This window comes from Pelodiscus sinensis, chromosome 1 (genome assembly GCF_052426305.1).
Source record: "Pelodiscus sinensis isolate ZL-2025 chromosome 1, ASM5242630v1, whole genome shotgun sequence".
NCBI lineage: Eukaryota > Metazoa > Chordata > Testudines > Trionychidae > Pelodiscus > Pelodiscus sinensis.
Window position 1 is genome coordinate 70,140,468 of NC_143052.1, and position 12,596 is coordinate 70,153,063.

The window sequence follows — 12,596 nt, forward strand, 5'->3', positions numbered from 1 at the left end:
AAAAAGCGATCTGCTTTTTCAAAAGATAGCATCCAATCAATGTGGACACTATCTCGCATTTAAGTTGCGATTACTGTGGACAGAGTGGCCACCAGGGCCCCTGTGCTTTTTCCTGGAGGCCTCTTCTTTCAAAAAACACCACTCTTCCCCCATCCACACACGCCTTTTTCTGAAAAAGCTCTTTCAGGAAAAAGCCTTCTTTCTTGTAAAAAGAGGTTTACCATTGTTGGAAAAACCCCTGTCAAAAGAACACAATTGCAGTGTGGATGTAAGTGTAGTTTTCTGAAAAAATGGCTGTTCGCCAGAAAAACTCTGTAGCGTAGACATACCCAGAGGCAGGGCCCTGCAGATCTGCATGCTACCCTGGCTGCAAGCAACACTCTGTCAATGGAAGCTGCAGAGCTGGAGCTTGGGGCAGGGGCAGTGTGTGGAGTTCCCGGCTGGCCCTGCTTTTAGGAGTTGTGCTGAGTGGAGTAAGGCAAGTTCCCAACCCTGTTCCTCAGCAGGAGCTCGAGGTCCTGATTAAAAGGTCCTTTGGGCCAGATGCATGGGACACAGTTTGCCCACCTCTGCCATAGGGTGACCAAATACTAAATCTGTAATCAGAAATCAGAAATAGAAACTAAGTAAAGAACAATGGAAACTCAGGGATAAATGCTTCTGTAAACAATATGAAGTGTTGCTCTCAAAACCATTTCCACCATCTGCTTAAAATACAGAGGTGTCAGACGCACAAACATGACTCAGCATGCTGTGCTTATGCTATTGATCACATCTCTTTATTCTATTCAATAGTCATACAAAACTATTGACCAGTGGTAGTGCTTTAATTTACAGATGGCCATTTAACAAAACGTTGAACTCAGATGTACATATAGGCATGCAATATGGTCAACTTCTGGATCTTTTTACAGAATTCATAGTGGTTCTTATCATATTACATGTAGCATTTTTAAATAACTTGTTCTATACTAATGCAATTTTAACATGATATATGGCAAAATCAAAAGCCATACAGGAGTAAAGGATTTTTCCTATATAAATATTTTACTACATACATTCACATTCATTTTTGTCACGGGATCTGGCTCTTTACATATTCTGTTAACTGGATTAATGAAACACTGGTCCTATACAGCTTTTGTATAACAGTCCATTTTCAATTTTCTAAAAAAATGTAACAGTACAAAAATTCAAACAATATGTAACATAATAAAAAGTGAATAAAAATGTGCTAGTCTGAGTTATCGGAAGTTCTGAAACTAGAGAAAAACAGAATTAGGTAAGAGTGGCAAGCTATATATTTTAAAGAGTACTTTCCCCATGCAGTTGAATATACCTTTGGTTTGTAGTGTGTACAAAATGACTAACTAAATTAAAAAGAATAATGTTTTAAGGGGAATATTTTTAAGAGACACGAACAGGAGTTGGGTGCTTTGTTGTTCTTTGTGTCCTTGAAAATGTCTGTTTTCCCCAATTTTTCTTTGTATCAGTTAATTTATCAATTAAATTTGGTCAAGTACAAAGTGAAGCCAAAATAATTGTCTGTGATGTTTTTATTATGGCTATTTCTGTAATATCACAAACAAAATACTGCAGCTTCATTGTACAGAAAATCAAAAAAGCAAAGTTCAGACAAATTAGTCACTAACTGGAAATTCTAGAAAACAGAGAAAGAAATGGAATGGTGTTCTAGAGTGATATCTGATTTTAAAAATCTAAGTGGGAAAGGTAGTCTTCCAAAACATAGCCCCACAAAAGGTCAGTTGTATATATGGCACAAATTTGACAAGTCTTCTTTTATAAACCTCAAAACAGTGTGAAATCCATCAAGAAGGCACTGTTTACAATACTCAGAAATATCTATTTTCAATGATGTCCAAAGAGTTCAGGATATATAAGAAATACAATGATCAAGCATTTATAAGAGTACAGCATTCTTGTTACATATGCTTTTTACAAAAAGAAAACAAAATGGTGAAATAATGGTCTTTAAGAAAAACCAACACCACGTTATGCTAGACAAAAACACCGAATCTAAATTTTATCTCAATATTAAAATGACAAGAAGAATTTCTCAAAGGCACAGAAGGACATTGAACTGTAAAATCCATGAAACATCTTACAAGACAATAAGAATGAAGTTTTCAGGATTTAAACTGAAAGGAAAAAATAAAGACATGCTGTACCCTTATAAATAATGCAAACTATTTGTAAAGTAACCATCTTATGAATTACAAGAAACATTATCTATTGCTGGAATTAAGCTCTTCACACAACAGGTTTACTTTCTTACAGGTCAATTATACCTAACTACAAGTAGTTAAGTGGCAAATTAAAGGCTTAGAGTGCATTTTAAAAATAATAAAAAAACAACCATCAGTTCTTGAATATTTCCTACTTCCTGTACAAAAAAAAAAAAGAATCTAATTAAGTGAGAAAACAAGTGCTGTGTTTTAAATATTAAAACGAGCAGGAGGCAACTGCCCTTGATATTTGCAAACTGTACAATCACGGTTTTTTGTGACTATATGCAGAAAACGGAATCTTTAGTACAGAATATTTCAAGATCAACTTACACATCATGGCTAAATATGAAGTTAATTATGTATTAAGAAAAGGCTTTACAAATCAACCTATCATCAACCTTAACCTATTAAAAAAAAAGTCAGGCAAATTCCTTTTTCTGCTCAAACAGGGGAACTACATACAAAGAAGAGCAAAATAGAAATTATCAGGCTTTCAGTGCATGTGCTTTTTAGGATATGAGTAATAAATAGAATGAAGAGCAGACCTGTTGCTGTACTTTTTCATTAAAAAGTTTCATGAAGTGTACTCTTTGCCTTTTGGGACGGGAATTAAACCAACAACTCTTATATCTTAGTCAGCCTCTAAAACGTATTGAGAGAGGAAAAAATTATCACGCATGTAAGAAAGGGTATTTTGTCTAGCTTCATCTTACATGGGCATATGCAAATGAGCAAACCGTAAGAATTGAAGGGGGTAGGATCTCAATTATGGAATATATGGTGTGCATACATGTATTCTAATATTGACCAAAACACAAGTCACCTTAGTGAGGACAATATTTTGACCTCTACACATTTGCTGCGTGAGTATAAATTCGCAGTTCTATACATGCTTGACAATCAATACTGAATTAAAGTCAAATTTAAAATAAACCTCTAAAGGGTTCTCTAACTGCTCTTGAATAAAACAGTTAAAACCCAATAAATATTGAGGAAGATGGACATTTTACCAAACATTTCTTTTAAATGTATATGTTATTACCAAATATGAAGTTCAACACAAAAACTGTAGGAGTATCACGGGGATCTAATATTACTGTCTAAATTCTTGGGCAGTAGCGTTAGTTAGCTTTCACATTTACCTATGTATTATCATGGGTCCATGTCATATAAAGCAAAAATTATCTGAGTATACCAACTACACTGCAGTTCTTGGAACAAATCTGCAAAAAAGAGCTCTCTATGGCTACCGTCTAGACTACATTCCTCTTTTGACAGAGGAATGTAAATGAAGGACTTCGAAATTGCAAATAAAGCGCTGATTTGCAAAATTTTGCACTTCATTTGAATAATGAATTCCGATCGCCTTTTTGAAAAAGGATTTTTTGAAAACTCGCCCCATGGTCTAGACGCGGTTCTTTCGAAAAAACAAAACCCTTTTTTGAAAGAACCCTAATGCCTGGGGAGGAGAGTGGGGGGGGGGGGGGGGGGATTTACAGGTTCTTTCAAAAAAGGTTTTTTTCCTGAAAGAACCGCATCTAGAACACATTTTTTTTTGAAAAATCCTTTTTCGAAAAAGTGATCAGAATCTATTATGCAAATGAAGCATGACATTTGCAAATCAGCACTTCATTTGCAATTTTGAAGTCCTTCATTTACATTCTTCTGTTGAAAGAGGAATGTAGTCTAGATGTAGCCTGTGTAGGTAGTGTAATAACAACCTCTATTGAATACTGACAATGTCAAATCAATATTACAACATTCTATTTTCATATTTCAACCTACCCTTTGTGTTATATCTGCTAATTTTTTACACATGGCTGCCAACTTTAATTTGTATTGGGGACTTATTGTGTTGAATTATTGCCTGTTTAGGGTAAAGCTCTTTCTGTAATATACTACTGTCCATTACAGTTGTGTTAAATAATTGTTCTGTAGAGAGTGGTTCAAGACAAAAACTGCATTGACTAAGAGGATGGGAAATTATCAAATTTAAGCTTAAAGAGTAAAATTTATCTCATGTGGAAGGAAAGAGAGAAGGGGACAGGAAGAGGAGGCACCTATAAGTTAGGGACACTGAAAGATAAAAGTTGGCTAGACAAAGCACAAATCTAATTAAATTTTACTTTAACATTAACATTGAATGAAATTGGTGGACCATGGGACTTTCAGTGCAAGGGAAGGTGGCTTTCAAACACCTTTGCAGTCTTCCAATCATGAGCTATTCTAGAGGCTGGAGAGGCCAACCGTGTAACCTAGATAGCCCTCAGGTCTGTTGAAGCTAGGATGTTTCTGAAAGGTTGCTTCATCAGCAACAGCATTGCCCCAGAACCTCTGCAGCCCTGGAGCTCTGCTCCCCACATGCAAAGATTTCAGGGGGCTTCCTGGAAAACATTCTTATGGCCATCTTTCATAGAATCTACACCTGGAAAAGTGTTAACTCTAAGCTACGCAGCCGCACATCTTCACAGGTGATCTATCAGCCCCACCCAGTCAGAGGCTCAGGGCTCCATGCACAGAGCTGACTGACTGGACTGGGCTGATTAATCACCTTTGAAGCTGTGCTGCCACGCAGCTTAAGAGGGGATACTGCTGGGAAGGTCTAGGAGTTAAAAGGAGATTCTAGAGCTCCTTTTAAAGTGTGCAGATGGGTCAAAATGGGAGCAAAGATATCTCTGTAAATGCTGGCACCTACATTTTGCTTAAAATTAATTGTTTGCAAATATATAAATTAAGACCAAAACTCTAGTTAGAATAAAAGTCACACTTGAAATCCAAATCCAACTTCTATATTTTTAGTTTGCACAATTGTGAAATAAGGGATGAGTTTCACAGTGTGTATATATGGCAATAATGAGGAATTTAATGAATATTTAGGACTTCATCTTACTCTTAGATCAGCTAAAGGTTGTTGCAGCGTATCTTATTAAAATTATCAGTGGAAACCTAACAATAGGACTCAACTTTTAGTTCTAATCTGCCTTTCATTTGGGTGCATAAAATCAAGTCCTTAACACTAAACATAACTTTGCATGATAATATTTTTTCTGAGTTACAGAAACACCAAATGAAGTATCTGATAGCAATAGTCTTTATCTTCAACTTATTGGAAGTACTCATACAATTTAATTGAAGTTTAGTAAACTGAGAAAAATGTAATAGCAATTCTATAGATCTATGACATATGGGTTCATAATAAAAGTACAGGTAGGCCATTAACAAAATAGTCTCTATGAGTATTGTATAGTTGTACAATTCATTCTGTGTATAATGTAAGAGTTTTTATAATGTGGTCAACCAAGAAAATAGTTATTTGTATATCACCACCTTAATCTAGAGTTAAAATACTCCATATATTAAATCAGAGCATTAAAGACACAAAGATTTCAGGTAAAGCCTTAACATCTGTATTGAGCCAATTCATATTACTTATGGCGCTTAATACTGTATTTATTTTGTTTGGTTTGGACCACATTTTTCTCCATAGTTTCAAAAAATAGCAAGTCTGGTTATTTTGTTACAAAATGGTAAATTTAAATGATAAAAGATCAGTTCTTTTATCAATTTCTCTTCAACAGAAATTACATGTCCTCCCTGAGAGGGGAACGTATTTCTGAATTCTGAGTGTGACATTTCTGTGTTGAAATTTGTCAGTACAGCCAATAAGATAATATAGATACAAGACTATGGTTGTGTTTGAGAGAGGCATACACAAAGAGCAAGAGAGTACTGGCACTTACACATTTCCCACTTCAACTGGCTAGGCAAGAATACAACAGATCTTGATCCATGTGCGCATAAAGATTTGAGGCAAAGTTAAGTTTTAACTACAGGGCTCTTCTAGATAATATTGCATCATTTAAAGTCCAAACCAACTGAAAATGTGGTCCCAGTAAGTATTCTGTTCAAAGAGTCTTTTGTTTAGAGCTTCTATTTGAATAAGAAATTGATGATAAGTTGCAGCAGAACCATGAGAAAAATAAAGACATAGTGCTTAAACTGCAAGAAATTGTTTTCCTGGGGTGGTGAATTTGAAGTAACACGATTCCGTAGAGCCATAATATCCCTATAAAATATAAAAAGAAACTCGTAAGTGGACATCTGGATGATTTAAACCGTTTTACATATTAGCTGTCTTCTGTTAGGAACACCATGAAATATCAAGAGGCTATTTTCTGTCAGCTTTTGGAGAAAAGGTTAATTGGAACTTTAGATACACAATGCCAAGACCCCCAACTTAACACCTCATATTTGTTGAAGGCCTTGAAATCTGCAAGTATGTTTCTGCTTTGCAACACACCTAGTCTAGAATTGCTTTTTCCTTCATGTTCAATAGATATGTTCAGTACAGTGTCCATCACTGGGACCAGTGAGCCCCATCCCTGGGGTGCTCCAGCAAGGTGGGGGAGAAGCAGGACTGGCAAGCCCAATCCCCAGGGAATCCTGACTTAGTGGGGCCTAAGTGGGGCTGTGACAGTTGGAGTTCTTTTCCAGGAGAGCCCCAGCTAGCAGGCAGCAGCAGGCCCAAGACCTGTAGTAGCAGGGCAGAAATGGAGCCAGCCAGAGGGAGGGGGCAATGTCCTGGGAGGCCAGTGGCAGGGGCACTCCCTGGGCCTGGAAAATTCCCTCACTTAGGACAGGTCAGGTCCCAAAGATGCTGGACCAGGGAGGTCCAACTTGTATTACTGTATTGTTAGTTACATTTTTCTCCTTCCTTGAGCTTTTCCTTTCCCACTTAAATTAATGGCCAGCTCCATCTTGTTTCTACCTGAGTAAACTACAGATCCCCAGTGAGCTTCTGCCTTCCCCTTCCTGAAATAGTTTTGAACCCAAGTCCAACAAATAAATAAAATGCAATATTTGTTTGGACATGTGAGACCCAATCCTGCAATGAGATGCGTGCAGTTGGGCTCCTGAGCTCTCTCAACTATTTCTCTACTGGTTATTTCAATAAACATATTGACATTTAAAACTCATCCTTCGGTTTCATAGTTAATACGTTAATAGTAAGAATTAGGCTAAATCTTTCTGCAGTATTACAAGAACAACACTGTACTGGTTCATCTGTGGAAATGATACAAACTTAAAAAATATCCTAGAAAACAATGGAAATACTAAAAAATACGCAGATATCCAATATTGTGCTATATATGGAATTCCTGTTATTTCCAGTAAACCTACTTATAATTTTGACAATCATACCGTGGATTTTATTTGCATTAATCCTTGTATCTACCCAGTTTCTGAATCCTAGGTGAAGTAATCAGGTTTGTTAGTTCATGAATATCAATTCCTTTGAACTACTCCAGAGTATATTATATAAAGCAAAATTAATTACAAGAATAATAAATGTCAATTTTTAAAACAAGGTTCTGTATTGATGTATTTATATTTTAAAGCAGTGAAATGAAAATTAAAGAATGTTTATATTCCTACCTCATTTTAAACAGAACAAGCCTGATATGTTTTAAAATATCTAATACTACCTCTTAATGTCTTCTTGTGTTTCCTTTATAGATTCAATGGCACTTTGTAGTTCACCAAGGTCTATCCCCTTCTTTCTGATTCTTGTATTATGCTTTAGTAGTTGTGCTATGAAGATATATAACCAGATAGATGTAACAGGTTAAAATGACTATTTTATCCAAATCTAAACTCCTTTTAATCTACAATAAAATTATTTACAACACACAATTAGGTAAAGTTATCCAATTTGAGGTGCTGGTAACAGCTTTGTTCCAGACATATCACAGGAAGCCCATAACTGAAGTGTTAAGTCTTTTTTAGTTAATAATTTAAAAACTTTTATTCTTAACAGTGCTAACAATTCTTTACACACATTCTTATATAAATCTACTGAGCTATATATTTAAAGAATTGCGTTCTGAAAAGAGACTAATCCTTTTGATGATACAATTACTGTGCTTGTAATATGTATTAACTATATAAAGTAATGAAGCCTACTTAAATTACATCACTATGTCTATCAAAGTAGGAGAGTTTCAGATCTCACTATTAATTCCATTTCTTGTGCTATGCATATTTTTGTCCTTCTGTAAAGACACACAGTATTGCATTAGTACTGCAACTTATCATATCACAATAGTTATTTCATATCACACCTGTCCTGGGATAATAAAGACTAGGAAAGTTAGTGCATGACTGTACTGTAGCAGTACTCTATCTAATAAAACAGAAAAAACAATGAAATTTCTGCATAGATGCCACTTATCCTACCTTCACTTCCAGAGGAGTCCTGGTTATCAGGTTCTGGAGAGGAGAATCCACATTCTTTCTTCGACTGACTGGTTGGTTTTCGTTTTATTTTTGGAACACTAACCTGCAATTCACATAATTAATACTATCTGCAGAGAACCAAACAACTGCATGTCAAATACAATAAAAGAAGCCTGAATTAATGTATGAAAATGATATCCTAAGCTTTGGAGGGTTTCCATTAGATTATTAAAACAAGTATGGATGTTTTTGTAAGTGACATTAAAGTAATTTAACTTTCAATACCTATCCAATTTTGTCACTTTTCCTGCTTATCAAACAGCAGGACAGTGGGCGATAAGGGGCTGACAGGACTACACCTCTCAGACACAGGTGAAGAACTAGGCAGATGCTCTGATGAATTCTAGATTTATAACTTGACATCTACAAGTGTCTGAACTTGCTGTTTATTGAGAACAACTATAAAGCCAAAGTGTACCATTGGTGTCCGATGCCTGACTTTTGTTTGGATGGCACCATCTTTTTCAAACTGTATCATATCATTCAGTGGATCCCATGGTCTGGTTCTACAGAGAAATAAAAAACAAAACACTGTGCTAATGTGTAATAATTCAGAGGCATTTTCATTTTCCTGTTAAGCTGAGGAAAGCTTTAAAACCAATACTTGGAAGTGAAAGATACTCGTGTGAAAAACAAAAGATTCACAACTCCCTACAAGTTAAGTATAGAACAAACATAAGTGTGACGGGGTGGCCCCGCCCGTGGCGGAGAGCCCCGTCCCAGCCGCCCTGTACAGCGGGAGGCTGAGCGCCCCCCGCCGCTGTCCGTGGTGTTCGGCGGCGGCGGGGAACGCGTCGGCCTCCGGCGCACCGGAGGACGTCATCCGGGCGCCCCGGAGACCAGGCCCCCGTTGCCTCGGCAACGGGCAGATGCCCCGGCGTGAGGGGCGGGGACGGCGCAGGACGCCGGGGCCGCGACCCCGGCGCCAACTTCAAAATGGCCCCAGAGAGGGGGTGCAGACCGCGGGTGGGGGGCAGCGCAGTGCAGAGCAGAGCAGCGCAGCGTAGCACCCCACCGCACAGCACCCCACCGGCCAGAGGAGCAACGTCGAGGCAGCGGACCACCCCCCCGGCTTACGGATACCCCGGACCGCAGCGAGTTGGTGAGCTCGGGAGCAGAAGGGGAAGGAAGCAGCCCAGGGCAGAGTCAGGGATGACTGGTGGGCTGACGAGTTAAGGGGTCGTACCCTGTCAGCCGGGTTCGGGTCGCTTGGACCAGAACCCTTAGGGCCCTGGGCTGGGGCCCGTGAGAGTGGGCGGGCCCGGGCCCCCCTTCTCCTCCTGCCTTGTTGTGGGGGGGAAACCGAAGACGAGAACGCGAATAAGACTGACCAAGGGAGCTCGAGACTCAAGGACTATTGCGAGCCCTCAGGGCAAACGCCGCGGGGCAGCATGGGGGCGTCACAATAAGTGATGTAAGCTTACTCATATTACCCTGCTGATATGTTTCAGCCATGACTTGGAGGTATTAATACACCAAAAGACAAAATGTCTCTATGCACAAGTGAATCCCTCCCCTGGTTATGGAGAATGCCAGCCAGAGCACCACTCAATTTTGATGGCATTTTTATTATACTAGCACCTAAGACTGAGATATGTAAAGAGTTCCTGACACGTTACATAAACATACCATATTCTCTAACTGGGGAAGAAAAATCTTGTTACTTCGTCTCTTTGAAAGAGAAAGATAAGGAAAAACACTCGTTTATATGGTGAACAGACTATTTTAAGGGTATTTTTGTCAGATGTGCAAATTTGACATGTAGAATAGAATAAAGTTCTGGAACCAACTATCGGCACAAAAGCTAGATAAAAGATTTGCTTCAGGGCTATTGCATTCTTACTGGGTGTGATATCCCTGGATATTTACTTTGCCCCCCTTTTTAACAGAAATTAATACTTCGTGTGATAAACAGGAATAGACTCTGCATGCTGATCCTGTGATCACTATACTGGTCACTGTTACTTGCTGAGCTCCCTGGCAGTCAGTGGCAGTTGAAGATGTGGATTAGTGACAAGACTGGACTCAAGTTTCATATTTGTTTGAATACGTGCAGTTACATTTCCACTATGAGCCTTTAACAGTGGGCTTGTGGCAGAGCTGTTAAGAGACTAGAGCTGTGTGGACCCTTATGTAGCGCAACTGTGTTTTTGTAGCTTGTCAATGTTAGTCACCTTTACCAGTAATAAGGTTTTTTTTTGTTATCACAGCTATATTTGTAAGTCTACCTGCTACATAACTGTATCAGGCTATGCTAGGAAAATCCAGATGGCTATTCCCCTGTTGCTTAGGAAGGCAAATGTCCAGACAACAAAGCCCACAGAATACACCCAACAGCAAAAAGTAATGCATGCCAGGATGTCATACTCCATAAAAGAACTAGGAAGATGACACCAGCTAAACTAGTCACACAGGCAGTTTGGGCCACTCATTCATTTTTCAAAAAAGCATGCTGAAATAGCTGAAAGAAGGGAAAAAAAACCCAATCCACTCCTCTACTGGTAGCAAATTACCATTATCTGCTACAATTACTTAACTGAGCATCAGCCATGCCCTCTGTAGAGACTAACCATATCCAGAGCCAATCCCATGAAAGTTTACACATTCAGTTTATTGTGGTGTGGATATGGCTTGAGGTAAACAGAGATTTAAGACCACTCAATACCACTTGGACTAGTGTGGACTCATCCACATTTTCATGTTTTCAATCATAAAAGCTATAAAACAAGTTTACTCTACATAACAAATGAACAGTAGTTTAAGCTGTACACAAAATAGTCCCCTACTCACTCTGCGTATTTGTAGTGCCAATCTCCTGTGATTAAATCCTGTTCAAAGAGTTTGCAGGTCCATCCTTCACCCTTCAGTTTCCTCTCTTTGGCAGCCTTTCTCTGAGCATCCTCCAGAATACATTTCTCATTAGTTGCTTCTGTCTGATCTTTGTTGTTTATAGCTCGGGTCACTTGTTGCCAAAGCCTAGAAAATTAAATGTAATAAGGGTGGAAGAATCAAAATCAGAATGACAGAAATAACTACAAATATTGCTTTGACAGAAGTAAAATGACATTGATGAGCAATTATAAAGTTACTATTTACTGCAGTGTTTGTCAGATTTATTTTGTTCAAGTTTTCCTTCAATGGAACTTCTGTAAATCTTGCATTTAAAGGTTATTTCTCTCCATTTTACAGACTGGGATTGTTAAGCACAATGAAGGTAAGTGACTTGCTCAGGTTCATAAAAATAAGTTCTCAGGAAAAAATCAGAATGGAAATCTAGATCACTTTGACCAAAAGCTATACTTTAACAACAGACCACGCTCCCTTCCATATTTTATTTGTCCATCAGCATGTATGAATGTGTTATTCCTTTTAGGCCCCTGGCTGGGAATGCTCAAAAGTCATCATTCAAAAACAACTAACAGAACAGGAGCTAATATTTCATCAACTTACTTCTCTGACTCAAAGTCATCTTGTTCATCAAATTTCACTGTGTATCTTGTTAATCTGCGCTGTTTGATCTCTGAAGTTGGATTCCAGAAGGTCTCTGAAACATCTGTCTTTTTGTCACTAATAATAATTTCACTGTCCTGTAAAGTTTAAACATTTTAATGACTTTAGTTACTAATGTTGTAGTAGCCTTAAACAAAGCCAGTGAGAAAAAGCTTGAGAAACAGAATTCCTCAACACAGAACTTTTTGCAGCTGAAGAATTTGTTATTCCTTTTAGACACCTGGCTGGGAATGCTCAAAAGCCATCGTTCAAAAAGATATTTCCTTGCCTCTGCTACAACGAGTAACTTAAATTATTAAGTGTGTGAGACAGTTTCCGTCAGGTTTTTATGTGCTACATAGCACAATGCTGTAGTATATTTCTCTGCCACAATTATTTTCTTGATTGGAAAATAAATTTATGGAAACAATATTCTTAAATTACATAAAAGCTCATGCCTACAGAAAGCTACATTTGGGGATAAACTGATCTGATTTAGCAGGACTATTTAAAATTTTAATAAAACTGATTTAATAGATTTTGTAGTAGTAGAACTTTCAT

The 12,596-nt window shown here is 38.0% G+C and overlaps 1 protein-coding gene across 6 annotated transcripts in view; it reads right to left on the bottom strand.

The window, feature by feature from the left end:
* Positions 1–808: 808 nt before the first annotated feature.
* The window catches only part of OSBPL8 (oxysterol binding protein like 8), a 154,897-nt gene continuing 143,109 nt past the window's right edge, over positions 809–12,596 (bottom strand). For all 6 annotated transcript variants that reach the window (XM_075932114.2, XM_075932119.2, XM_075932151.2 and 3 more), the window contains 6 exons: positions 11,997–12,133; positions 11,337–11,522; positions 8,965–9,052; positions 8,487–8,589; positions 7,736–7,841; positions 809–6,315 (listed from right to left, as the gene is read on the bottom strand). In XM_075932114.2, the coding sequence (XP_075788229.1) occupies positions 6,180–6,315; positions 7,736–7,841; positions 8,487–8,589; positions 8,965–9,052; positions 11,337–11,522; positions 11,997–12,133 (756 nt within the window). In that variant the 3' untranslated portion in view covers positions 809–6,179. The remainder of the gene's footprint in view (positions 6,316–7,735; positions 7,842–8,486; positions 8,590–8,964; positions 9,053–11,336; positions 11,523–11,996; positions 12,134–12,596) is intronic.